This window comes from Phyllostomus discolor, chromosome 6, assembly GCF_004126475.2.
Source record: "Phyllostomus discolor isolate MPI-MPIP mPhyDis1 chromosome 6, mPhyDis1.pri.v3, whole genome shotgun sequence".
Lineage (NCBI taxonomy): Eukaryota > Metazoa > Chordata > Mammalia > Chiroptera > Phyllostomidae > Phyllostomus > Phyllostomus discolor.
The window spans coordinates 146,906,285-146,934,028 of NC_040908.2; the positions used below are offsets into that span (position 1 = coordinate 146,906,285).

The 27,744-nt window shown below is 55.9% G+C and overlaps 1 protein-coding gene across 1 annotated transcript in view; it reads right to left on the minus strand.

Moving 5' to 3' along the window:
- Positions 1 to 27,744, minus strand: part of ABTB2 (ankyrin repeat and BTB domain containing 2) — a 171,447-nt gene that overhangs the window by 23,810 nt on the left and 119,893 nt on the right. The window contains exons 2-3 of the mRNA XM_028516232.2: positions 20,430 to 20,576; positions 14,066 to 14,279 (exon numbers count right to left, since the gene is read on the minus strand). Of these exons, the coding sequence (XP_028372033.1) occupies positions 14,066 to 14,279; positions 20,430 to 20,576 (361 nt within the window). The remainder of the gene's footprint in view (positions 1 to 14,065; positions 14,280 to 20,429; positions 20,577 to 27,744) is intronic.

Sequence of the window (27,744 nt, forward strand, 5' to 3'; positions counted from 1 at the left end):
AGAATGCACAGATGAAAAAGGACCCTTTGCACGAAGAGGAGAAGAGGAAACACAGACCCAGGGGGGCCGGCTCCCTCGCCCTCCCGAGGTCACAGAGCCCGCTGAGTGGAGACCAGACCCACGTGTCACGACTCAGCTTCTCTTCCTCCCTCTTTCAACCAGTCCCAGAGATAAGCCTGAGGACCCCAAGCCAATGGCCTCGTAAGGCCCTTCAACAGGACCAGGTCTGCAAAAGCCATTTTCCCTGTTAAAAAAAATGAAGGAGAGTAAACTTCTTAAGGCCTTGGTTTTAAGAGGTCCCTGCAGCCTGGAAAAAAAAATAAACCCTGCCCCGCTCAGCAAGCATATGATTTATTGGGATTACAGTCCTATAAGCGGTGTCTTAACAACATAGAACAGGAAACGCCTCCAATTTCCAGCTCAAAGGAGGCTCTGTTCTTTCTCGAGGTGGGCAGGGGCCTCTGGGAAAGAGTCAGGTTGGCAGATGGGCCACTCGAGCCCCAGGCATGAGAAGGCCTTGTGCTTCCGTCCCCAGCCAGCAGGCACGTCCCCTCTGTGCCCACCCACGAGGAACTGGGTATGAGCACTCAGGCAGGTCCCGGATGTGCCCACTGGCTGGGCAGGGCCTTGAGACCTGGCCAAGCTCAGCCCTGAGAAAACTGTTCCGTGGTTTCTTCCGTCCCTGTCTGGGAGCACAGAGGGCCCGGGTATGGGCCTGGCTCCCAGGGCTGGAAGGGTCTGGGGTGGTCCTCGGTGCCTCAGGCTGGCTCCCTAACGAGATTTCCCCATCACTCTCTAAGCCCAGCCCGGCCCCGAGCCCTGAGCACACTTACTGTAGGAGAGGAATCCCACAGGGACCAGCCAGATGGCTGCAGATGAAGATCAAAGGAGGGGGCGGCCGGAATGTCTCCCACCCTCAGCCCTAAATTCTTCCCAGGACTCTGCCCCACCTCCAGTGGGAGCCACTGCAAGACCGAGTTGCAGGGGGGACTTCCCTGTGCGGGCACCCTTCTCACGGGTGCTGTGAGCGATCTGCTCCCACACCCCTCCCCGCTGCGGTATCCGGGCCAGGGCTGGCGTGAGTGCAACCTGTGAGGATGCCACACTGCCCCCCATTCAGGAACAGCTCCACAGGCAGCGATCTTTCTGGGAAGGTCAAGGTCGGCTCTGCCGTGCCCCTCTGAGGTCCTCACCATGATTTCTAGAGAGCCACCGTGGCCTGACACCAAGCCACATCGTCCACAGAGAATAACACCAACGCCGTCCGCTGAAGTCAGACCGAACCCCTCACACAAAGGAGGCCATTCTAGTCCAGTTCACATCTTGGACTAATTATTTTTCTAGAGCTGCTTGGTAAACCAGAATGGTTTGGCTCAGCGTGGAGTCGGAGCTGGCCAGGCACCTTTCTCTGACCCCCAGGCCCACCCTCTCCGGCCTCTGCGCTGCCTCAGAACCTGCAACTACCTAACACCAGGCACAACCTCCCGTTGGGGACAGGTGACTCCTGTTAGAGGCAGAGCGTAGGGCTCTCTGTGGGGGAATACACTGTCCTTATTAAAGCTCAGCTGGTACAGATTAGAGGCCCTGGCTGAAGCCCCACTTGTCCACATATGCACACGGGTACAAGTTTAGAATGCAACCAAGTCAGGATTAGCTGCGTGTGATTTCCCTGCCTGTTCTCGGGGCGGGGGCGGGGCAGGGGTGCCCTTCAGGCCCCAGAGGAACCCAAAAGTGAGCCCTGGAAAGGGAGGTCGACCGTGTGTGACAAGGGGGACATCCTGGGCTGGCTCCCAGGGCCTGCAGGGACAACAGAAGAGCACTGGCCACGACCACCTGCAGAGCGTCTGCCCAGCACCTGGCCTTCGTTTAAGTCCTTTTTAATGTTTAATCTCTGGCCTCGGTTAATCCTCCTGTCTACTCTGTGAGGCAGATACTGTTGTTATTCCCACCTCACACATGGGGAAACTGAGGCTGGAGAGGTGTGGCACCTGCCCCAGGTCGTGCACCCAGAAAGGGGCCACGCTGGGAGGTGATCTCAGGCAGCTCCTGAAGAGCACCCTCCGCTGCCACTCGGCCGAGGGGGGTGGCCCCAGCCTTCCATCTCTCAGACCCCACGCCCCCCACCGCCGTCTTAGGGATGGTGAGTATCAGGCACAGCAACCGTACAGTTTGTCACCCACACGGGGCCTCTTTTGAGAGGGAAACGGCGTGCTATTACCAACAACGTCAGGACAGCAGGCATAAGAAAGGGCTGGGCCAGGCAAACGGGACCTCTGGTCGCCCTGGGGTCCGGGTGCCCGGAGCCCCCGCACAGCCCATGCTGTCCCGCCCAGCAGTGGGAGACCGGCCTGCCACCCGCCCTGGAGTCGGTCTCCACTCTCCCTGCGGCACTGCAGTCTCGGCACCTAGCCCATACGGTCATATTTCATTCGTGTGGCTTTTTGTCTGCTTCCTCCTCTGGACTGTAATTTCTCCGAAGGCAGAGACCACTGTGCTCACTGTCGCTGCCCACCCCCCAGCACAGGAGCCCGAGTTAGAAACCTGCTCTTTGAATTTTTGTAGGCATGGCCCAGGTCTCAGGCCTGGGGGCCAAGCCCTCTGCTTCCCACGTGTTTTCAGGGTCTGCTCTTACTTCAGAACGTTGTAAGTCAGGCAAGTGAGCTCAGGAAATGGGGAATTCCTGTGTCTTCCATTCTTTTTTAAGATTTTAAAGACTTTTATTTTTAGAGAGAGGGGAAGGGAAGGAGAAAGATAAGGACAGAAACAGCAGTGTGTGGTTGCCTCTCATGGGGCCCTGGCCCACAACCCAGGCATGTGCCCTGACTGGGAATTGAACCCATGACCCTTTGGTTTGCAGCCTGTGCTCAGTCCACTGAGCCACACCAGCCAAGGTTGTCTTCCATTCTTGGGTATTGGCAAATGGTTTTCTTTAGAAAGAAAAAAAAAAAGAAAATACTTCCCAGATAAAAAGGCCACCATTTCATAGCAGAATTTTCTGCTCAGGAACAGCTTTCTGGGGGCTGCTCGGCTGACGGGGGCTACGGCATTTCCTGGGAGGGCAGCCAGGGCGCTGGGATGGCGCCTCCTCAGGGAGGACAGTGGCAGCAAATGGTTCTGCACGAGTCAACGTGGCCTTGGGCCCCGGTGGAGGGGACCCGGCCTGGTTCTGGGGTGGCATCTCATGTGGGCGGGATGGCACAGATGCTGGTGGAGACGGCATGCAGGCCACCGCCCTCTCTGCCCTTTCTCACAGCAGGGAGGGCTCGGGGTGCTGCGAGGCCAGGGGCCTCTGGCCCATTTCTCAGGCCAGAGCTCCCGGGGGCGGGCTGCCGGTTGGGTTGGCCAGAGTATCGCTGCCTCCCACACACCCGAATGGCGTGGGGCGAAAGCAGCTCTCTCCACGGTGCCGTGCCGGGTGTGGCTCCCTGGGCCTACAGGCCACACCCCACCTATGGGGCTCACTGCTGCCGTGTGCAAGAGACCGGCCTTCCTTACCCGTACGGGGCGTCTGTGGTGGCTGACAGAAACCACACACTCTTTCGCCATCTGGAAGCCAGACAGAAGAAGGCCTCCGACCTGTTCAAACATATGCCCCTCCCACGGGCTCCTGTCACCCCACACTCGCCTCTGCCAGCCAGGCAGGCTTGGGGGGACCCTAGGGCTTAGTGGCCTGCTTCATTTACCCCCACAGATGCCTGCTGGGCACCAGAGCCAGATGGGGGGGCTTCTGTGCAGGGTTTCCAGATAGGAATTCCTGTTTGGATTCGGCTGAGTGAAGTCCCACAGCCCCTACCTTCCTCACATCCCACCGTCTAAGGCAGAAAGATGACTTATTCGGACTGTCAGGTAAAGAGTTCCCAGAAACTTCTAAAAGGAGGCAGGGGTGTGGGGCTCCTGAGGCCTGACAGAAATGCACATGTGAAAGGGGGGGGCACCTGATTGGCACCTAGTGGCTGTGACCCAACCCAACAGAGAGAGGAAAAGATGGGGCAGCTCCCAGGAACTGACCCTGCTTCTGCACTCACATCCCGGCCTCAGCCTCAGGCAAGACTCTGCCATCGGCTTCCGAGCAGCAAAGCTTCACCGCTGTGATGTGCTGAGGGCCTACTATGTGCTAGGTGAACATGGGGCCATTTTGCATACATGACCCTCCGATATAGCCATGCTTGTGAGGGATGCATCGTTAGTCTGTGCTTTACAAATGTGGAAACTGAGGCTTGGAGAGGTTTGGAGACGTGTCTGAGGTCACACAGTCAGTCCATGGTGATCTGTCCAGCTCTTTAAAAATAAAGATTCTTGGGTCTTCCAGGAGACCAAACTGCCCACTCGGAGCCCGCCCACTGACAGGCTCGGTGGGCAAAAGGCTCCCCTCCGCGGGCCCACCTCACCACTCTGCCCAAACTCTGGCTTCTGCACCCACAGCCGTGCCAGCCCTGAGGTTGGCGGGAACTGGGGGCTCAGAGGGTCATGTGGACCCCTTAAGAGCCTTCTGCCCCCAAATCTCAAAGATGAAAGCAGGACCTGGGGGGCAACAACAGCTGTCAGAGGCGGCTGGCCCCGTGGGAGGAGGAAACTCCGCCGGGCCGGCGGGCAGGCAAGCAGGAGCGGGCCGGAACCCAGCCCAGCCTGTTGCCAGAGCCCGCCTGAGTGCCTCTGCTGCCCCCACTCCATGTCTGCAAAGTCAACAGCTCAGCCTCAGAACGACCTCCTTGAAGAAGCAAATTCAGTCCCTTTAAAGGTGGGATTTTCCAGCAAGGCTGCAGACAAAGGGGATTGTTGCCACTGTGTTATAAAAACACTCCGGCGAATGCAGCCCAGGGCCCTGCGGTTCCGGTCTTCTCCTGTTCTGTGGGGACCAGTGGGCCCAACAATGGGACAGGAAGTCGTACGCAACAGGCAGCCCCTGAGGGCACTTGTCCACGGCCTGGCCGGGATCCTGTCCTGTCTCTAGGCCCTTGTTATCTGGCACTGCCACTTCCTGCGTCTGCCCCCAGTCCCTGGCCCATTCATTCCTGGATGCTGGAAAGCCGCCCACCCTTAGGCTGCCCCACCCCAGGACCAGCCAATTCAAGTCTGTTGGGGAAGAAGCTCCCAGGAGTCACGCTGGGTAGAGGAGATGCTCAGAGACCCGGCTTCTGGCATCCTGCCTGCTCTCTCCTGGGAGGCGGGAGGGATGCAGCACCTGGACCCTGTGAATCCCCCGTGTTATTCTAATCGAACCTCTTTGCTGGCCTCAGACCTGCCTCTTCCCACCTGTGACCTTGGATGCCCCCAACCCTCTCTCAAAGCCTCAGTCCGCTCCTCTGTAAATGATGGTAATGGCCCCCTCCAAGAGCTAATGTGAGGATCTGTTAGACAGCTGGGTGTTTAAAGTGCTTTAGAAACTAAAGCTCTGTTGGATCAGGGGTGCCCAACCCTTGGCCCACATGTAGCCCAGGATGGCTATGAACGCTGTCCAACAAAAAATCGTGACTTTACTTAAAACATTATGGGATTTTTTTTGTTTTTGTTTTTGTTAGTGTTCGTGTATTTAATGTGTGGCCCAAGACAACTCTTCTTCTTCCAGAGTGGCCCAGAGATGCCAAAAGGCTGGACAGCCCTGGGGTGTTCTAGCTTGCGTAAAAATAAACCAGACCACACCCCTCCCAGGCTTAACACTCGGCTGTGACAGCCCGCCATGTGCGCACTGTGGCCAACCCTCGAGCAAGGGGACTGTGACACGGGACCCCTGCCTGATTTCTTTCTTGGTCTCTGAACCAATAGGTGGAGGGAATCCAGATGTTAGAGTTCTTTAAAATCCTTGGGTGGTGAGCTGTGATAAATCTCAAGTTTGTATGTGTGTCTGTCCAAAATAGTCCTCGCTGAGTTAGTCCTTTGTGACATCTGGTCTACCTTGTCTTCTGGCTGGCTGCCATCAGGGCTGAGTTAAGAGGGGAGTGAGGGCAGGGGCTGGAGAAGGTAGAGATGAGAGGGAGAGAAAACGTGCATTTTGAGTAGATGTGATATTTAAATTCATCGTCGTTTTGGGATTATTTATGCATTAAACAAGATTTAGTTATTCTAGTGCTTCCACGGGTTTGTGGAAACTAATTACACTGATAATAGCAGCTTCCAATGTATGGAGAGTTTACTCCATGCTCAGTCCTTCAAATGCATTACTTCAGAAATTAAATCCCTCGCCCGAAGTACGTAACTGGTAAATGGAGGAGCAGAGGACCCCATATTACGGTCTTTCAACCCCAAAGAGTCCAACCTTCAGGTTCTGCAGCTCATTTCACTAACGGAACAAAATACTAAACTGCCCCCTATGTGCTGGGGCCTGTGTTCTACGTGCTGAGGACACGGTGGGACCCAGGCCCACCCGTGACACGTTCTAGTGGGCTGAGGAGGCAAGACATGTCCGAAAACAAATACATAAGCAAGGTAAATTCAGACAGAGGAAGGCGCTGGAATTTAAAAAACTTGATGGCGATGGGGACGGTGGGAGGGAAGGCTTCCCGGGTGCACCGCAGACTGTACACACGCCGAGGGGGTGGGGGTTCCCGGGTGTGCAGTCTGGGGAACACATGGAGACGAGTACTCAATTCACCCCACAGCTATTCTGATTTCTTTCACTTCCATTTCGGGTAAACAGATGGAAATGCAGCGCACAATGAGGAGGAGCGGAAAAGGGAGAAAAGAGCTTAACGTTGCAAATCTTCTTGAAATGGTATTTAAGGGAACCACGAGTCAGTAGCAGAGAGCCACCACTGCCATCATCTCTATTATCTGATAAGAAAATGCTTTCGCAAGCTGAGCAAAAGATTAACGAGCCCGCTTCTCCAGACGGAGCCCGCAGCCCCTCCGCGGGCATCCCGCACCACGCAAAGTGCTCCTCTGAGGGGGACGGCCCCTCCGCATCTGGAGCGGATTTGAGCAGTGCCTCTCTCCTCGCTGTGTGCCTTATTTGTGTCGGGGCCACCCCCCGGATCTTGGGGAACCCCCAGGGAGCGGGCCCGGCTCCGATCTTCACTTTGCACAGGAGGATACTGAGGCTCAGAAGGCCTGAGGAGACTGCTGCCATCACAGAGGTGCCGGGTTCGACCCTCATGTGGGGCGCCTCGGAGGGTGCAGGAAGAGCCCCCAAGGAACATTTGCTTAAACGAACAACTAGTGATAACTTAAAAAAACATCTAATTTCTGTCATGACATGCACACTTTGAAACAAGAGTTCTTCTGTGACCGTGGCTGCCCGCGCCACCCAGCCCCCCCTAATCTCCTGGGGCCTTCTCTTCCGCCCCATTAGAATCCCCCCCAACCCCCGTTCGGGTGCCTCTCCCCCTGCTCCAGCCTTTCCAGACATCTTCACCCTCTGGACTGCGGCAGGGGCAGCGGCGATGACAGATACATGCTGTGGGCTGGCCACTATTCTGAGTGCTTTACGTCTGGAACCCAACCCCGCACACCCTGTAAGGGGGCACTCTTATCCCCACGCTCAGAAGGACAGACTGAGGCACAGAGGCCAAATGACCGGCCCGAGGGCCACCCCGCCGCACGAGGCCAGAGCTGAATCCAGGCAGACTGCAGGGGCCGAGGGCCGACCTAGGACAGCACCAGGCCACCCAGCTTCCTCTGCGCCATCTGCCAGTGTGAGCTCACTCTTTCCTCCCCTCTCGTTCTCTGCCTCCCTCATGAGGCTGCAGACTCAACCATATTAGCTCACAACCCTCATAACCTTATACCCCTTCCCCGCTGACCCACAGAAGCACCGGGAGAAGTGAGTTAACAAGTAAAGCACTGAAGATGGTTCCTGTCTCTGTTGGTAAGTGCTTCGGGAGGCTGGCTGTCATTAGCGGTGGTGTGCGTAAGCAGCTGCATTGTTAATTATTGTCAGCAGTGGCGGTTATGTTAGTAATATCAACAGTAGTGCTGGTGACTGTATTAGTGGCACTATTACTAACCCAGATACCACTCGAGAGCACATTCTGAGACATGCGTATGACATCAATGAAGACAGACTGTTCTGGATGTCAAACATGTCATCTAAACACGGTGATGACCCTTACAAGAATGAGGAGGGTGGTGGCCGCCATTCAGTTGGCACTGCGTCACCTCCTCCGACCCCAGCAGCCATTTATTATCGTCACCGTCTGAGCCATGAGGACGCTGAGGCCGAGAAGATGAGCTGAGGTGTCCCACAGCTAGCTAAGTGTAGCTACAGCTAGAAGGTAGCAGAGACGACACCTGCAGGGTGACCCTTGGCAGTACATGAAGCCACAGGTGTGGAGCGGACGGGACCTTGAACTGATGCCTTGGCTGACTCCACCTTTTTTGGTTCTGTTCATGTACTTGCTGGAAACTTCTTGGCCAGCGTGACATGGAACAGGGCAGCCGAGAGCTGGGCCGGACACAAAGTATCTTCCACCAGGATCCCACCGGGACCAGGGCTTCAACCTTTGGGCAGCAGCCCCAGTGGCCTGTTCAAAAACTGGGGGCTTGGATAGGTGTTAAACCAGTATGTGGGCCCCACGCTCCTCCTGAACCTGCCTGGTGGTGCAGGGGGGCACCCCCGTCTGCTCCAGGCTGGGGGCTCTGCGCGTGGGGATGGGGAGGGGATCTTGGCAGGAGCTCCTCTCCTCACGGCATCAAGGTGAGCAGTGTGGGAGGGCTTCCTGGAGCCTTCTGCTGCCCCCAGTCTCAGAGGGGTTCAGGCACAGAGCAGGGGTGTGGTGTGGGGAGAGGAGCAAATAAGAACCAGCCACACACAGAAACTGTTGAGCTGGGCCACAGGGGCAGGACCTCCCAGGGTGCAAGCTCAGCCTTGTCCTTATGTCGGCCCATGAGGTCGGCTCCCTCTGGGGCTCCCTCCGCACCAGGCTGCCTGTCCCCTGGCTCTGCCACACTGCCCCTCATGGCCTACCCAAGGCACCACGTCCCCTCTGCCTATTACAAACGATCACGTCCATAATCACAGCAGCTAATACTGTGCACGGGTCCCAGGTACTGTTCTGAACGTGCTGCACACATGAACTCATTTAGCCCTCACACCTTACAGGTGGTTCTCAGGACTGAATGCGAGTTGTCTAGAGAACGTGAGCTCTGGTGAGACTGACTGGCCGAAGGTTCTAGAGTCAGAAAGAGACGACTTAGATCTCGGACACACGTCTTTGAACAGCAGTCCCTCCTCGGTAGAACTCCGCTGGCTGGCTAAGAAATCACGGCACCAGACATTTCCAGGCTTCGTTCGTCCCCCCCTCAGGCTGGCTGGGCCCCCACGCTGCTCCTGGCTCTGTGTCCTGAGCACCAGCAGGCCCCAAGCCTTTCTGAGCGTGTCACCCTTCCCCAAGGGGCACCGTGCAGGCCTGCGCAGGGCGGAGGTGAAGGGCTGGGGCCTCAGGGTTAGGCACATGGGCTGGTGTGTAGGCAGGTGGCCACTGTCAGCCCCAGATATTCCCTGAGGAACACACATTCCTCCAGGCTCCTCTGCTCCAGCTGCGGCAGGTGCACTTGGGAATGCCGCCTGGGGAGCCTGGGCCCTGGGCCCTGAGGTTCTGGGGCAGAGACCTGGTTCACCTCCTGTCTCCCTCGGCCCCCTCTGCACCTCCAACTGTGTCTGTCTCCCTCCATGCGCTCTGCTCGATGATGTTTCTTCCAGCGCTTTACCTGCCACTGCCGCATGCCCATGCAGCCTTTCTCCTACTTCCCACGCTCCTCATTCCAGGACGACAATGACCGAGGAGGCATCCTCCACCCGGGATGCTCTCCCAGCTCCCCACCCCTCGGCCTGCAGGCTCGCCTGGGAAGGGCAGCAGTCAGCCAGAAGGCGGTCCACGCTCCTCCAGACCTGGGGGCAGGAGGCTCCTTCCTCTCCCTGGGTAACCCCGATCTCCAGCAAGTTCTTTCACTTTCTGAGCTTGGTCTCGGGTGACGACACACCCTGCAGGGCAGCAGCTGTGACTCACCCTGCCTTTGAGACCCTGCCTTGTGCCTAGCTGGTGCCTGTGATGCAAACCTTCCACAAGAAAGGCATCCTGGGAGGGTGACGGGAGGTTCCAGCTGAGAGGCTCTCCCTGGGCGGCCAGGGAGGCTTCCTGGGAGAGCAGAGGCAGGTGGGGCTGGAACGGCCCTGGAGGAGGTGGCCCCAAATGCTGGGACACACCCAGGTCGCCTTAGAGCTTTAGAACCAGGTCTCAGCAGCTGGGTGGGCAAGCTGTAGACTGGATGTTGAAAGGCATGCCAGTGAACCAGGGACCTGGTTCGAATCCCTGCCCAGACACTTAGCAGCTGGATGCCCTCCACCTTGTGCCCTCATTTGAAACATCAGGTAGTGCTGGCACTTGCCTCGCTGGTTTGTTATGGGGCCCAAAAGAAACAGAGGTAGGCAGAAATGCCCTTCACGGGTGTTACCTCACTTCTCACCCTCGATGGGCTCACTTAGCCCCATTTCACAGGTGAGGAGTCTGAGGCACGGAGGGACCTCTGCCCCAACGCCTGTGCCTGGCTCACAGGAGCAGAAGATGGCAGTATGTTACAGAGCCTTTGTATCCCCTGCAAAGCTGTTCCCCTCGCCACCCTGAGCTCCCCTGTTTCTCCAACTCCCTGCCCCCACCACCTCCCCTCCCAGACCCAGAGCAGGAGGCTCTGGGGGGAAGGGCCCCTTAAGGAGGGATGCTAAAGACCTAGGAGCGCAGCGGCAGCACGTGGCTCAGCAGGGAACTTCACAATGAGCTTCACAAGAAGGATGAACACATGCCCCACCCCTTCGCAGCTCGGATGTGGTCACGCAGCTGCCGACTGGAAGGAGGAAGGGTAACTTTCTCAAAGCAGAAACCTGTGAGCACAGGCTTGCGTGGCTCCATGAAGGGTGCCGTGTGACCAAACCCATGCCCCCAAACTGAGCTCCTCAGCCCACATGTGCAAGGCCGTGGAAGAGACCCAGTAATCCCCAAACCACCAAGTCCCCACACAGAGGTGTCCCGGGCCACACACCTGAAATCAGACACTCTGACCGATTCTGGCTAGGGACCTGGTACCCCCACTCCTGACACGGGACAGAGGGAGGAAATGAAGGGAAGGGAAGGGGAAGAGACACATACACCCCCACCCCAGACTCACAGAAGCACAGCTCCGTCACCCTGGAGCCCTGGCAAACTCCAGCCACTTTGTGTACCAGGTTCTCCCCAGATCTCTGGGGAGGAGCCTGGAGCGGCATAGAGCATATAGTCAATATACTGTAATCGCAATATTGCTGTGTCGGGAGGATGCTAGACCCATCGAGGTGATGGCTTCGTAAGGTGTGTGATTGTCTAGTCACCGAGCTGTATACCTGAAGTGAACATCATATCGTAGGTCAACTGTGATTGGAAAAAAAAGGCTGTCAGCGTGGCGGTGCCCTGAGGGCACGTGCGGCCCAGCCTGCTGTCCTGCGTCAGCTCAGTGGCCTCCAGGAAGGGGCAGCCAGGCTCTGCAGGACCTGCCCTGTCAGCGCGAGTCTAGGCACAGCAACATCGGTTTCTGCAGCCGGGAATCAGGCCCCCAGGAGGCTGCTGGGCCACCTGTAGGCCTGAGTGTCCGCCTGTTAGTGCCCAAATCTGAAATGTGGGGATTCTTTTTTCCTAACGGCGGTTCCCATTTCCCATGTGTCTGGTACTCACTGGAAATGGTTCATGGGACGAAGGCTCTGCTGCCCATTTCTTTGTGCCGCAGACAATGTGGCTTTCAAATAGTGTGATATCGAAACACGTATGTGTGTTCTGTTACTGTTCGAGCTCAGCTGCTACAGACAAGCAACCCAGGCCCTCCAGAAACCCCGATGTTACGTTCTAGAGCACTGGGGACGGGAGCCCTCCCGGGAGGGACGCCAGAGGGCAGCCACAAAGACCTCGGGGGGTTCCGTGCACAGCGGCCTCGGAAGGGCACAGCCCTGGCCTGCCCCACGGCTGGCAGTCACGGCCACAGCCGGCTGGCCAGGCAGCCCAGCCCAGGGCAGCAGGTCCAAAGAAGGCTCCAGGTCCTCTTCTCCCAGCCACCTTTGCTTGGGGAGCCAGGCCTTGGGGACCGCACCAAGCAATGAGCAGGCCACCTCCTCCTCCTCCCCACCACACACGGCTTTCCTTGCTCTTTCCCCTTCGCAGCCAACCCCGGCAACCACAACAATTTCTTCACAAAGCAGAAACATCTGGGCTCAGGGCCTGTGCTCTGGTTTCGCCTCACTGCTAGATGCTTCCTTCAGAAATCTCGGGGCCTCCCCCTGATGCCCTCCTGCTCTGTGTCGGGCCCAGAGCGACCCTCCTCGGTCCTGGAAATGCCGTCCACGTCCCAGAGGAATAAGGCAATGACAATCTGATAGTGACACCACTGATAATACCAGTGGGGGCAGCATGCACTGGGAATCTACTGCATGTATGTGCTGGGCCACTGCTGCTTCATACCTCATATGATGACAGATAGCACATGTAGTGGTTATGAAAAGGGCCCATGTGGCCTTGGCAAGTTACCGAATCTCTGCCTCTCCTTACTCATCTGCAAAGTGGGGCTGCGAAGAGCATCCATTTCCCGGAAGTGGTTGCATTAGATGGACTAACAGACGTCAAGTGCTCGGCACAGTTTCTAGCACACAGTAAACACTGGGCAAATGTCGACCGTCACTAATCCTTACAACGGCCTCACTCCCACCCCATGCGTGTACAGCCAAGGAAGCAGAGGCTCCGGGAGGTCGGAACCTTGCATGAACGTCTCAAGGTTCACAAACGCCAGAGGTGCTGTCTGTGCCCAGGCCACCTGACTCCTCCTTCCCAGCCGCCAGTCTGACACACGTCTGCAGGACAGCCACTGTGGTCGCGCTGGCCGTTTTTACGAACTGGGCTATGGAAATCTATCTTTGTGCCTTTGTTTTCTCTGACTGTGGAGGCGCCCAAGGAGCGGGTCTGGCTGTGGAGTGGGCATGAGGTCCTCGAAGTCGCTGAGATTCAATTCTACCTGACGACAGCGGGCAGCTGGGGCGGGAGGACTGGGAAGGCGTCGGCACTTTCCGCACCAGGTCCCCGATCACCCGCTTCCACGACGGGCACAGAGACCCTCGGGCTCAACACTCGGGCTCTCCGCCTCTCTGGGACCTGCAGCTGGTGCGGTGCATGCAGACGGGGCCCCTCAACCAAAGGCGAGTCTTTCCCACTTCTGGAACCTTCACGCACCCAATTCTCGAGTCCACGGACAGACCCTGCCTTGGGTGGCCACGTGGTGGCCTCCAAGTGAGACTCATGCCAGTGAATATGGTGTTATGGAAAAACTGTGAAAACCTCATCCTCTCTAGACAGAACAATGTAAAAGGTGGCTCTCTGAGAGACCTGTTAGAAAAAGTAGCTGTCCCTGGGCAGATGTGGCCCCGTGTGTGCACGCTGCTCAGCCCCTCACCAGGCCCCTCATGCAGAGCGCAGCCTGCGTGTGTACCTGCTCTGGGCGGCCCTGCCCCAGGTGGGAGGGCTGGAGGCCTGTAGAGAAAACGCTAGACCGGGAGCCAGCAGGCCTGGATCCTGGGGCTGTTTGACCACGAACCTACTGGAGAGCGAATAGCCAGCCAGGGCCATGGTGTCTCATCTGCAAAATGAGTGGATGGGGCAAAAATGTGCCTACGATCCCTGACCGTGACATCACTGTTGTCAAAAGAGGTGACAGCGACCACTGGCTTCACTGCTTTTCCTCAGAGCATCAGCTCACTTGCTTCTCACTACCACCCTTCCAGGTGGGTGGGTGTGAGTGTCTCATTTTACGAAAGAGGCAACTGATTTCTCGAGAGCCTGAGAAGTGAGCACTGGAGCTGGCAAACCCGAGGCAGCGGCCAAAGCCCACGTCCTGAGCCTCAGTGGCCGCCCGCCACCGCAGCCCGGGTGAAACGATCCCACAGCGTTCCTGGGCCAGGCCTTCTTCCTCCGCGTCCCCAGCCCGTCCCGTGCCAGCCGCCTCCTCACAGGCGGGAAGGCCGGCGCCAGGGAACTTTTCTCACCCTGCCCCTCAGTCAGTCAGTCAGTCAGTCAACACACACGGGTCGCCTGCCCCACCAGATTTGCAGCCCACGTGAGATCCCTACCGCTCATTGTTCAGGGCCATTCGTGGGGGGTCCAGGTTGGGGTTCTCCATGGACTCCATCTGTGGGCAGCGCAGGAAGTAGTAGAGCGTGTGGAGGGCGTCGGGGGACCAGGTGATGGGCTGGGGTGGCTGGCGGGCCTGCCGGGCGGGACTGGAGCCGGGGCACAGCGGGTGGCGCCCCTGCATGTGGTGCATGGCTCGGGAAACCAGGTCACCTGGAGGGGAGAGCAGAAGGGAGGGAGGGAGAGAAACAGAAAACAGTCTGAGTTCACAGCCGCGCTCTCCCAGACAGCTTTAGTGAAGCCTCGCCTTCATAATTACTGTTTACCCGGTGCCGCTGTCAGGCGGAGGCGGGGACTGTCACCTAGAACACAACAGCCACTTGGTTTCCCTTTCACTTCCAGGCTCGCCCTAGTAGCTGAATGAAGCGCGGGGAGGGCCCACCTCCTGCAGAACCTAGGCTAACGTGGTTCCCTTTGCGACACCCCACTCTCTCCACCACCCACGCGGGCCTCTCCCCAGCTCTTCTCCCAGTCTCTCACTCTTCCCTGTGCTGCCGCGTGCAAAGGCCCAGGTGCTTCGGCAGACAGGCTACCTGAAACCCCACCACGCCAAGCAAAACCACCACCAACCACTACCATCCACTGAGCGCTATGGGTGTTTACTTCCCTAGAAAGAGGATCTAATTCAAGCCTTCTAATGCTGGGGGCCAGGTGTTATCCCCATTTTACAGATGAAGAAACTGAGGCCTATCCAGTAAACAAATACTGACCCCCTACGTTTCCCTGGTCACAGGCAGACTGCGGTGCACACGGGTTGAGCTAACTAGTCACGGACAGGGAGAGTCTCCACTGGAATCTAGGCCTGTTTGAGTACAAAGTCTATGAACTGAGCCGTGACCTTGGCTGTGGCCTGTGCTACTGAAGCCTGTGGGGTCCTCAGGGCCCCACATCCTGTGCTGTGTTTCTGCCCAAGTCAAGGCTTTTCAATATCCCCCTAGGCTGGGCAGGAAACGTCCCATCATTGTGTGAGGCCACAATGCTGAGAAAGGATGGGGAAGCAGCCCCAGCACCTGTGGGCCCCTCTGTGCTGGGCAAAGCGGCGCCTGGGCATCCTCCTCAGGCCTGGGAACTCGGGGGGCCTCCCCTGCAGGCCAGCCTCCCCCATCTGGACACGGCTGACCCCGAGGGAGGAGAAAGAAGCAGATTTTAATGAGGCAAGTGAAGTGTCCTTCAATACACAGCCGAGCCGATTCACTCATTTATTCTGTGTACCTTCATTCTATGGCTTTTGTAAGTCTCACGCTTGTTCCCCTGGGCCCCTGGCACCCTGCACAGGGCCCGCTGCTCCACAGGTGCTCAGCACACATTTAGAGATGAAGAAGCAGCCTCCCACCTTCCTTTCGTTTTAAAAATACAACATCTGGTGGGGCCTGACTGGAGCTCATTAGCTGCCCAGTTCTCGCACGACAGCCACAGTGGTGGTGGTTGGCTTCCAAGTCAGGACCCTGATACTGCTGGACCTGGAGATCTCCATGGGGACAGGGCCCCGGGCTCACGGCCACAGGTCCTCACTCCCCTCCACCCCCGGAATGCTGGCCCCTGCAATGGCGCCAGGCTGTCTGGGTGCCTCCTGGCAAACCCCGGGGCCAAGGGGGTTGTGGGCGGTGACCTACTGACCCGGCTTCCACCCCGAGACTCTGATTTACTTGGTCGGGACAGGCCCTGGGCACTGCGCTTTGCTAAAAGTCCCCCGGTGAATCGGCCGGGTCCGAGAATCACCAGGTGAACGGGGAAGAGCACAGACCGCAGGGTCAGACACGCCTGCTCCCTCCAACCCGTGGGCCTTCCACGGGTTACTGGTCAGGGCCTTGGTTTCTGATCTGCAAACTGGGAATAATCACATCTAACCTAAAAACCGTGAGGATGCCAATAAATAATAAGTGTGAGCATTCAACATCACGCTCGGCACAGAGGGAGTACTCGATCAAGGTTAAGTATAGCGCCATTGTGGGTGCCGTCCTGTTACTGTTATTACTCTGTCCTATGGGCCGCCTCCTGTGCTGTTCTTCCTTCCAGGACCTCTGCCTGTGATCCGGCTGCCTCACAGTTCCTGGGATGGGAGTCCCAGCCCTGCCCTCGGGCTCCTGGGAGGCAGAAACTGGTGTCACCCACCCCCCCCAGCCCGAGCTCCTCAGCACAGCTAGCTGCACAGCTGGGCTGGCTGCAGTGAGTTGAAACCCGGCTCCCACTTCCCCAGGTCTCCATGCCGTCACCGTAGGCAGGACCGCAGGACCCCGGGGCGGAGAAGACAAAGAGCCTGCGATCGCATCGAAGAGGAATCTTGTTGAAATACCATTTCCAAGGCAGACACATTAGACATCATCATCATGGATGATGTTTGTGATTGCCTTGTTGTTATTGGTGTAGAGTCCACTGACTGCACAGGCAGAATGTAGGCAAAAAAAAAAAAAGAAATCCAGAGAGAAATGGGGGCACCTCCTCAGGGCTCCCTAATGGGGAGCCAGCACAGAGAGGCCTTCGGGAGGTTCGGGAAAACCACGGAGGCAGCAGAACGACAGCTGGGGACGGGGTCCCCGGGCTCCGGGCTCTGCACCCGGCTGCGCGCCATCGGTCTCTCTCAAAGACACAGGCCTCTGGGCAGCCCCGACCAGGCGTCTCGCACACACGGCTCTGCAGCCCTCCCTTCTGGCCCGAGAAGGCCGCTCGCTTCGGCTGTTCCCCCAGAGCGACTTTCCTCCCGGCCACCTTGGCTTTTCTAGACTTTGCCACAGACATGAAAGGTTGGGCAAAGTCTCATTCAGTCTTTGCAACCGCCCCTTGAGGGTGGTGTTTCCATGTTACAGACAGGGAAGCCAGCTTGCAGAAGTCGATGATTTGTCCCAGCTGCACGACTAGTAAGGGAACCAGCCGGGACTTGAACCGGGGACCCTGTGTCCCAGCCACTTGCTCTGGGCTGTTGCGCCACTTCTACTTAAAGCGTGGTCTGCGCACAGGGACAGGTCTGCAAACTGTTATTGGTTCCTAACAAGTTAATTTTAGAAATTTCAGAGGTTAAAGAACTCCCACAGCAACGTCTATCTAATCTCATAATAAAAAACTGGCTTGCATTTGACATATCTTACATGCCTTTTATTGCACTTTTCTAGACACTTATTTTTATTGTGTTTTATTAGAGTTTCAGTCTGCCTCAGAGTGTGGGGGCGGGGTGGATAGACTCCCCAGCCATCAGCTAAAATCCCCGTGGCCCAGACCCGGCTGTGCTCTTGGGTTAGCACAGGTGGATGCTCAGCACTGCTTCTGGAAAATTCTTGCTCTTGAGAATCACTAGGTGAAACTAGTGATTCTAGTGAAGCTAGGTGAAACCTCAGTCTGAAGCCCAGAAACACCCACAAGCATGAAAAACAAGTCCTCGCTCCTTGTTAATCACAAGAGCCTTGATCAGAGAGGCTACGGGTTTCGCTCTGCTCTGTCCAACCCTCATTATGTGCCGTCACATAAAACCAGCAGAGAGTCTGCAATCCAGGGTGCTTTCTTCAACGTGAGGCGTACACCATCCGGGTGCCTTTAAAGAGAAGGGTTTTGTTTTGTTTGCTTCTTGTTCCCTCCCATTTACACTGGCATGGGGAGAGAGGGACGGAGACTAATTCAAGTGCCCAAGCTCCCTGTGCAGTGGGACCTGATGCAAGAAAGAAACTTCTTGACCTACCTGGCAGGCTGGTCTTGGCACGGTGCAGGGAGTTAATGCATGGTAAACCCGGGGTAAAGTTTTAGGTACAAGGGGCCCGGTGCCAAGTATCACTAACCTCATTAAGTTCTTTAGTCTTGGAGAAAAAACCTGCAGTATCTGCCTCCACCTGGCCTCCTCCCTTCGCAGTGGGTGAGCAAAAGCCCTGGTTTCGGAGCCCGGGAGCTAGGGCAGCTTGTGCAAGACACAGCCTCTCTGGCTGTCAGTGAAGAGATGCTACGGGGCTGCTTCTTTCCTTTGCCCCGAGGAGTAGCCGGGCCAGGACGTGGACTGATCCCATGAGGGTTCTAGGAGGCATGCACTGGATAGTAGAGAAGTCATTCCTTCTAACTAACACACACACACGTGCATGTGCACGCGGCAGCTGGCACTGTTCTAATCACTAGGGATCCAGGACAGCAGGGGACCAAACAGACAGAGTCTCTATTCTCCTGAAGCTGACAGCTCCCCTCAGATGAGAGGGATAACAAACTATTTACATGTGAATATATGATAAATGTCACTGGGTGATCAGTGCTTTGAAAAAAACCAAAGCCACACAGAGAAGAGAGAAAGGAATGAGACTCGGGTGTTCATTTACATGAGGTGCTCGGGGAAGGCTTGTCTAATAACATTACGTTTGGGCAGGGGCTTAAAGAAAGTGGAAGACCAACATACTGGAGCATTTGGGGGGAAAGGTCACAGGCACGGGGGCCAGCTGGTGCAAAGGCCCTGGGAGGGGGGAGGTGCTCGGCCAGGGGGCCGGGGTGGCTGGAGCACAGTTGTGAGGAGATGGAGCCAGATTGTATATTCCTCCCTGGGCTCTGGGGAGGATACTGGATTCCACTGAGGGAGCTGGGAGGCCACAGCAGGGGTGGAGGGCACATGGAGCAGACGAGTGACATCATCCAGTGTGTGTTTTACGTGGCCCTGGTTTGGGCCGAGCTGGTAGCCGTGGAGGTGATGAAAGGGGCAAACTAATATATGGTAGAACCAGCGGGGCTCTGTCTCTGGGCTGAATGGTAAGGACAAGCCTTCCCTACAGGGAAGTTCCTGGGCGCTCCCCTCAGCCTGGCTGTGGATTGTAAGGGACACAGAGGCCTCCGTAGGAAAAGATAGAGGACCAGAGCCCGGGGTCCAACCCGCTGCCCTGGATGCTGGTGGCAGGGCTGCGAGCCGCGGCGAGGAAGCCCGCAGTGTGTCCCACGTGCAAAAGAGCTCTGCTTGCACCGAGCACGTTGGGAGGCAGCCTGCACGCTGACTCTTCTTGCCATGTGACTTGGGGAAATCACTTCTCTTTTCTGAGACTCAGTTTCCTCATTAGGACACAGCTCACTGAGTTGTTTGAGCAATACATGAGGTCATGTGAGTGAGGTGCTTCATGTGGTGCCTTGCACACAGTAGGTATTCAATGTTCAAAATGCAAAATAAAAACAAGGTGCTTTCCAACTGAGGGCACCCTCCACTGTTCTCAGGCAGGAGAGCTTACCCAGCACAGGCTGTGCTTGGCCCCAGACACACCCCGCTGTCCAGGAGACATCTGTCAGGGTTGGAGATGAAGCCACACACTGAGCCCACTTCCTGCAGTGTCCCTCAAGGGGTAGGGGACCCAGGTGGCCATCCTGCAACCCCCCGGGGAGACAGAGAGCCAGAAGTCTGGCCTTCTCTCCCAGCCCCAACACTGATCTGCTCTGTGACCTTGAACCAGGCACCTTTGTTTCCTATCTGGGAAGGGGAGGAGGGGGAGGGGAGAATGAAAGGAGGAAGCTGTATCCTAAAGGAAAAGAAACGTTTGCCATTCACTGTTCAGGGGCCAGAAAACTCACAGAAATTAACAACTGGAAAAGGCTGGAGCAGAGTGAAACTCTATCTGTCTCCATCCTGTGTGCTGAGACCCCTGGATGTGCGGCCGCCCTCTGCCGGGTGGTCTCCTGACACAGTGAGGGAGAACCAAGGAGGAAGAACGTGCAGTCTGATTTCTCACATAACTGGGTAATGCGAGTGAGAGACCAGGAGGTGCACGGGATTTCTTGCTTCCTAATGGGCTCTTTTGAAGCAGCCGTCCAGTGGTAATGACCTAGACCAAGGCGTCTCCAGCTGTGTTACACAGAGCCCTACAGTCCTGGGAGACGCCCTCCTTCCACCAAAGCAGCTCTGTTTTTATGTTCCTCTTTCTATGTTGAGGTTTCAGGAGTGCTTTCTTTCAAGGAGGAATACTGGCTATGAATGCACAACTTTTTTAGCCAGGCAGGTAAAATAAACAAATGCAACAGGCCAGCTCTAAGGTAACGAGGTATGTGACAGTGCAGGCGACACATGGTTGTCTGCTTAGCTGTTATATAGCCCCGTGGCTGGGAAGCAGGAGATGGGCACAGTGTCACCAGATTATCTGATTTTTCACGAGAAACCAGGAATACAGACTTGTGTGCGATCAAGTCCACATGCCGGCCACACCGCATAGGTGTGTGGGCCACGAGTCTGCAGCCTCCAGCCTGGAAGCCTTGAGCTTTCAGGGGAGGCAAGAAGTGTGAAGGTGGCACAGGCCGGAATCCAGAAGACGACCTCTTCCTCCTGTCCCCCCACCCCGAGAGCCCGCTGGCTGTGGAGGCCACACTCACTCAGCTCGGAGATGCTCCCCACGCAGGTGGCCAGGAGGGACTGCTCCAGGGTCCGGAGCTCCAGCTGGGCGTAGGCGTCGGCTCGCTCGTCCTGGCCCAGCGACCCGCCGTTGTAGGGACTGAAGTATGCTGGGAGGGAGAGGACGCCTGTGGGGAGACAAGGCAGACAGGTCACCGCAGGAAGGAAGCAAAGCTCTTGGTAGAGCAGGGTGAGTGGGCAAATGCCAAGGCTCCGCTGGAGGACGGCTGACGCCGCACCGTGAACAGTGCTGCGGGGCCCAGACCGAGGACCGGTCCACTTGTGCACAGGGCGATAAGCCAAGTGAAGACCATCCCTCCTTGGAGCCGCATCAGGAACTGGCCTACTGAGGCTCGTGGGCCATACAAGAATTCATTCCCTCCTTCATGCCTTCATTCACCGAATATTTGGAGGGTCTCCCTGGGCCCAGGCACTGTGCGACACTTAGGGTAGGGGGATGAGGTGACAAAGACACCTGGCCCTGTCTTCGCACAGCTCAGGGGACAGCTGTGTCAGACGTAATCCTCCACCTGACACCTTCACCTGTCAGCCCAAAGGACACCACTCCCCGCCCCAGGCCTCTCACTTCTTATGCGGCCCCTTTCCTTCTTCAAGCCACCGAGGGACTGGGACGAACCCCAGAGAAAGAGATGCTGCCCCCGCCCCTCCAAGAATGGGACAGTCTCAGCCATTGGCCAAGTCCAATTAGTGTTTTTCATTAGCACTTCCGCGGCGGAGGAACAGAGCTGTCGGCATCAATCCCAGAGGGTGACAGCCTGCGAATTTCTCCAACTCGCTGTGTGGCTTCTTAGAAAGCACCAGAAAAGCAAAAGCAGACTGGCTTAAAATTACACGTTGGTTCTTAAGAGCATGTGGTCACAGAGATTCCCAACTTTGGGTAGCTGCTGTTTCTTTGATCAATGCCTCTTTGTCCACACACCCCGAATGCTTTTCCCCCCTACGGAAAATACCCACAGGAATGTAATCAGTCCATTTGGAGAAAAATCTCTTAAAATTCCTTGAGATAACCGGAGGCCCCTGGGATGTGGCCTGACGAGGGTGTGAATTCCTTGTTGTCCTGAACACGGAAATGTCACAAGGATGACGACAGCCATAGGGTGTGTAGGAGAGCGGTTCAAACAGTGTCTTGGAGCCGGGACACCTGGGTTTAGGGTTCTGGCTCTGTCGCTCAAACCAGCAGTGGGATCTTGGGCAAATTACTTCCATTCTCTGCACCTCCGATTCCTCCTGTGTTAACTAGAGATAAGGAAGCACGCAGCTCAGAGTGCAGCCGAGAAGGTAAACTGAGGCCCTGGATGTCAACGCATGGACCATGCGTGTGTGGGTCCGAGCAGGTGGGTGCTCTGTTGGGAGGATGGCTATTAGTTTTACCCTGTGCTGGGAATGTAGAGTTCGTTCACACAATCTCATTATTCTTTCAACCAGGTAGGCACTGCTACCTCCATTTGAGGTACTGGGAGGCCTGAAGAACTTGTGAACTTAAGTAGCAGAGCTACGGTTCGAACCTGGGTCTGACGGACTCTAGACCATGCACATGTAACCCTTTGAAAGCCCAGACCCAAGGGATGACCACCAGGCTCACCTACGGCTCTTCCGACTTGAGGGCTTGTGCATGTGACAGCACAGCTGCATTATTCCTGCCCGTTCCAGCCACAGAACCCCGGGGCTGAGCCGGCGTGTTTCTCTTTCTGGGGGCAAACGCATGTGGCAGCCCTCCTCCTGCCCAGGTCCTGACCACTCTGTAGGTTCAGCCGGCGGTCAGCCCTGCCCTCCTAGCCTGCCCTCCCCTTGACCCAGGCTCCCCGCCCTCCCTGCTGCCTCACTGCAGCCGGGCCCTGCCTTGGTGTGGCTGAGGCCTGCCACCCGCACCCCCGCATTCTCCTTTGCCCCCTTTGATGGCAGCAGCCCCTCCCATCACAACTGGCTCACTGATTTGGCAAAGCACCGCATCAAAGCACTTCCTCAAAGCTGCTTTCAGTGAGAGGGGGAGGAGGGCATGACGGGGTTCCCCTTGCCCTATTCCCCAAAGCACAAACCCTCCCTGACAGCTGGGTACCCACTGGGACAAGCTGGGGACATTAAAAGAAGCAAAACCAGAGAGGACATCACATGCATGCGCGCGCGCACGCGCACACACACACACACACACACACTCTCACACTGGAATCCACAGACAGTCCAAACTCTTGGGAGAGTTTCTGCACAGCTATGGGTCCCATGGCGGGCCTGGCTCCTCCTCTTCTCTCCGTTATGAATGTACAGAAACAACAAGGGGGACATGTGGATCAAATTTGCAGCACTTAGGGGGCAAGGCCATAGGAAATTCAGCTGATTTGTCAAAGGATTCCCAGGGAGAAATATTGTGTCAATGGATCCAGTAACTGGAGCTGGCAGCTCCATTAATAATCGTTCCCATGTTCCCAGTCATCACCCACCCAAAGGGATGTTCACTTAATTCTGCGGCAAAAGTAATTATGAACCTCATGTAGATAACAGTGTTTGATAGTAATACAGCTCTTGCATAGTACCTTTGCCTTGAACAGGCTTTTCACATGGAGTAATTGATTCTTCCAGTGACAGAGGGAGGGCGGTCACCATGATGGACAGCCGCATCACCAATGATGCTATTACTGAGGCTGTTTGTGCGGTGCCCGTTCATACCCATCTTACAGACAAGAACTCCAAGGCCCCTGAGAGTTACATGATTGTCCTCAGTCACTGAGGGTCAGAAAATAAAACGGCATTCTAACTTCGGCCATCCTGTCCTTTCGTTAAACTGCACTGGGATATTTGCAAGAAAAGAGGATTTCCTCGGGGGCCTGTGTTTTGATAGGAGGACATTCCAAGACCCAGAAATACGACTTTCCTTCCAGTGGGTCCCCAGGCACCTCCCGCCGAGGTCCCTGGAGGTCTGCCCTGCGACCCTGCAGACAGAGGGCCGTGCCTTCCTGCTCCCTCCCATCTTTCCAGAACGCGGTTCCACAGCCTGTCTTCCAAATCTGCCTCTGAAGAAAGCATTTTCTCTGCCAATCAAAATTCTTCTCTCTCCCACATAAGCCCGTTTCTCAGAAGTTCTCACTGGGGGTGGAAAATATTTGCTTTTAATTCTTTCAACACCTCGAGGCTGTCTTTGTGCTGCACAACTTCCCAGCCTTATGATATGGACCCAGGGCAAGGTCACTCTGTAAAAAGAGAGTTCAAGGAAAAAAAAAAAGGGAGAGGGAAAAAAAAGGGCATTTTTTTCGATTTAGTAAAATCCTTAGGAAAAATTGCTCATTTTAGTCACGATGGAAAAGAAAGCAGGCTGGAATGTTTCTCTCGGCCCCTGTATAAGTTAAGAAGGACACCCCAGACCAACCAACCCCTGCCGAGCTCTGTAAACTCGCAGAGACTCCCCGCCCACCACGCAGACCGCTGCCGTGGAATGAGCTCCTGAGTGGGAGGCAGGGAGCGTGTCGCACTGTCTGTGGCCTCCTCCTACGAAACCGGCACTTCCGTTGAAACCCTGCGCCACGCCGACGTGCGCTGACGGCCCGGGAAGCCCCCACAGGGCTCGGTGCGCACACGGAACCATGATCTCCTGTTACTCCATTTTTCGCAGCCTGGCTGCCCAGCGCTCGAATCTGGGAACTCGTTTTCTCATCCCCCAGAGCTCTGACCTCTCTGAGGACAGTGCCACGTCCACCCCGTTGCCCTGGGAGCAGCGGGCCTGGGAGCCATCCTTATCAACGCCCTCCCTCCTCCTGCACATCCAATCAGCTGAGTCTTGCTCCTTTTACCCCCGGAAAGTCTCCCAAGTCTGTCACTGTCGTGCCTCATACCCCGGTTCAGGCCACAGGCCCCCCTCACTGGCTGCTGCAGCGGCCTCCTTCCTCACTGATGTCCTGCCTCTAGTCCTACCGAACCCTGACATCCTCTGCTCCGGTCACCTGCTTCTGGGGCTTTGTCCTCCTCCAGGACTTCCCCACTCCCCTGACGAGCAAGTGTGCATTTCCACAGTTCAGAATAGATGCCATTCTTAATTCTTCCTCTGAAATTTAGAAACAAAAATAGTTCTTCCCGTAAAAGGGGAAATTCCCAGCACCTCCCAGGCGATCAGGCCAGGTAAGAAGGCTGTGTGCACCTGATCACGTTTCCCCAAGCTGTTTTCCAGGTGTCAACTTGGCTGTGCTCCATCCAGCTCTGGGTTTAGAAGAGAACGTTTCCTCCCCAGGTGCTTCTCCATCAGCGCCCAGAGAGGGCGCCATCGAGTCAGATGGGGACCCACTGAGTGGGAGGCTGGGAACCCCGCCTTCCTGCCGGTGGTTGCCAAGCAGGAATTCAACCTGGGTTTCAGCTTGCAGAGGCGCTGGCTTCTCGGAGCCAGCACCAGGCCAGAAGCAGATGGACTGCACACTGGGCTGACAAACCGGACTCTGAGTGCAGAGGTTTTTCAGAAGCAGGGCTTGGCCCAAGGGCCCTATCAATGGGCGTTGTTTCATTCTCTCCTCTGTAACCAAGGGGGTCGATGCAATGGCTTCTCAAGTCTTCTCCGGCCCAGGGATCCCACTGGCCAGCTGGCTTGGCTGTGTGCTCCGGCTCTACAGCACACCCTCAGAGCCCGCATCCTGCCCCACCTCACTCCACCGTGTGACTTCTGAAGTCAGCAGTGGGAATGGGCAGGTCTTGTCATTGCCATTGTCTATGGTTTAATCCCACTCCCCCAGCTATAGTAACACCGCCCCCCACACACAATGTACATTTAAATGTAAAGAAAATATCCTTTTTGTGAAAGCTGGATAGATGTATAGTTCAGCTTTTCTGGCCGGCTATCGAAAGCCATCAAGACTGTAACGTGACTGTCCCCTCAACTCATAAGCCATCACCTGCGCTGTCCCCAGAGTTGTAAGCATTTGTTCCAGTGGGCCCAGACACCCATGTGAGGGGCATGGGCGGCACCCTCTATTGCCCCTGCCCCCCCCAGTCCCCGCCAGACCCCCTGGCCGCCTGGCTCAGGGAAGACATCAAAGGCCACCGCCTGTGGCCTGTTTCTTTAAAATGAACACTGGGATGCAGAGGATTACTCTTGTTGATGGTGAGGGAACTTGGCAGGGTGTCTTCAGCTCGCTTTCTTCAGAGCTGGAAGCCTGGGTGGGGCTCAGTCCATGAGCTTCTGAAAATAAAAATTATACTGCCCCACTGAATGGTTTCCAAGTAGCCCACACAATTCCACCCTTTTAACTTTTTCCAAAAACAGTGTTTCCGTTTTCTGATCTGGAGTTTTATATATAGTACGATTGATGCTCAGCTGGTGTGTTAGTTGCACTGAAACAAAGCGCTGAAAGCGTAGAGCAGGAGTATTTCCCAGAGGGACCCACATGAAGCACAAGGGCAGTGGATTCTGCCACAACCTCACCGAATAGCATTTCTTCTGAAATGGTAAGTCTCAAGAGGTTGGGGTGGGGTGGGGTGGGGTGGGGTGAAGGGAGGATAAGAGGAAAAGCCTGGAAGTGGAACGAAATATGCCTGACTGGTAAGTTTTCAATCATCCACGTAAAAATGATTCATCCAGACGCAAAGATGAAGATGGCCTTGGCTGGGTAGCTCAGTTGGTTACAGCGCCGTCCTGAGACGCCAAGGTTGCAGGTTTGATCCCCAGTCAGAGCACATACAAGAAGCAACCAATGAATTTGTAAATAAGTGAACAACAAATCTCTCTGTCTCTGCTCCTCCCTCTTCCTCTCTCTCTAAAAATCAATCAACAAGTGAATTTATTTTTAAAGAATAATCAACGATGGGACTACTATACTGTGAAGCCCAAGAATTCAAGTAAGGAGAAAATGTTGGGAGGCAGGGAGAGAGAAGAGTGGCAGGAGGAGGGGTTCTAAATAGAGTTTGGAAAGCAGGTTTTAACTGTGGGTTAAAAATGCATGGAGGGAGCTCGCACATACTGAGTGTACTGTATGCCAGGAATGGGGGCAACCCACATCTGAGCCCCCACAAAGACCCTACCAGCGGTCTTATTTCTATTAGCTCGCAGCTCCTACTGTTACCACTTCTCTTTACCCATGAGGGACCCTGAGGTTCAGATGAGTGAAGGTCACAAAGCTCGCAAGGTGCAGAGGTGGGATCCAGACCCAGCCTGTCTGTCCTGCACTGGCGTCCACAAGGTAACTGCCACACCACACTGCCCCTCACACGGGCTCCCCTCCTTCGAGCCCAGGGTCAGAACGCCCCTTCACCCTCACTGGCCCGATTAGCCCTGCACTTTCCCCTTCTTCCTTAAGGTCAGGAAATTAAAAGCAAACATAATCCTGCTCTGGTTAACACCTCACCCTGGCTAAGTTATCAGAACGCCACAAGCCAAAGGTGGTCTTCCAGTTAAGTCAGTCCCAGGGGCCCGGAGCTCACCATTAAACAGTAAAATAATAATGCACATTCATGACTGTCCAGGGAGCCCGGGGCTAGAGAAGCCGGGGTGAGATCAAAGGCAGCGTGCTCACTGCCAGCATCCCCGTTCTCTTTCAAAAGACGGTAAAAAGCAAACCTCACTGTGTATCCTGGGCTGGAATTCATCTCCCTTTGAATCCTGGGCAGTCTTGGGCCCGCTGCTGGCGGACCTGCCTGGGGAGCTGGTGTAGGGGCTGCCTCTTTCCCCCCCAGCCTGCAGCAGCCCCTCTGACCTGTGTGACCTTACGGCTGGCTCACCCAATTCTCAAGGGGCTCCAAGCAAGGTGAGGATTTAGAAGGGGGATGGGGCCACTGTAAAACCATTAAACTGTAAGAGCCCAACAAAGAAAGCAGGGGGGAGGGGTGGCCCCGGAATCCCCTCTACACACGCTGGCTCACCAGCATTTTGCCGATTTCCTTAGTTAAGGTACCCATCAGTCTGTTGCAGACCCAGAGGGTAAATATCAGTGTGCCTGAAAAAGAACAAACTAGGAGAGATCACAGACTGCTGCTGAATATTTTTTTGAAGAAAATAACCTAACGAAACACCGTCTGTTCATTGCCATTTCTCCTCTTTGCAAGGGTAAAAGGAAGCCAGAGTAACCAAGCAGATCGATTTCAGGAAATGAAACCTATCGGTGAACTCTGGGGAGACCGGCAACAGTCACAACACCGGGTACCACGGTGCAGAAAACACGCGTGTCAGCTCCTGAGTGTTTTCCTGCAGAAAAAGGTCCCCATGGTGTTTAGAATACTTTTTAAGAGATTCTGGGTGGCCGCCCTCCAAAGCTGTGATGTAACATGCCGAGAACTCGAGTGACCCAGGAAGCGAGAGTCTTGGAATGG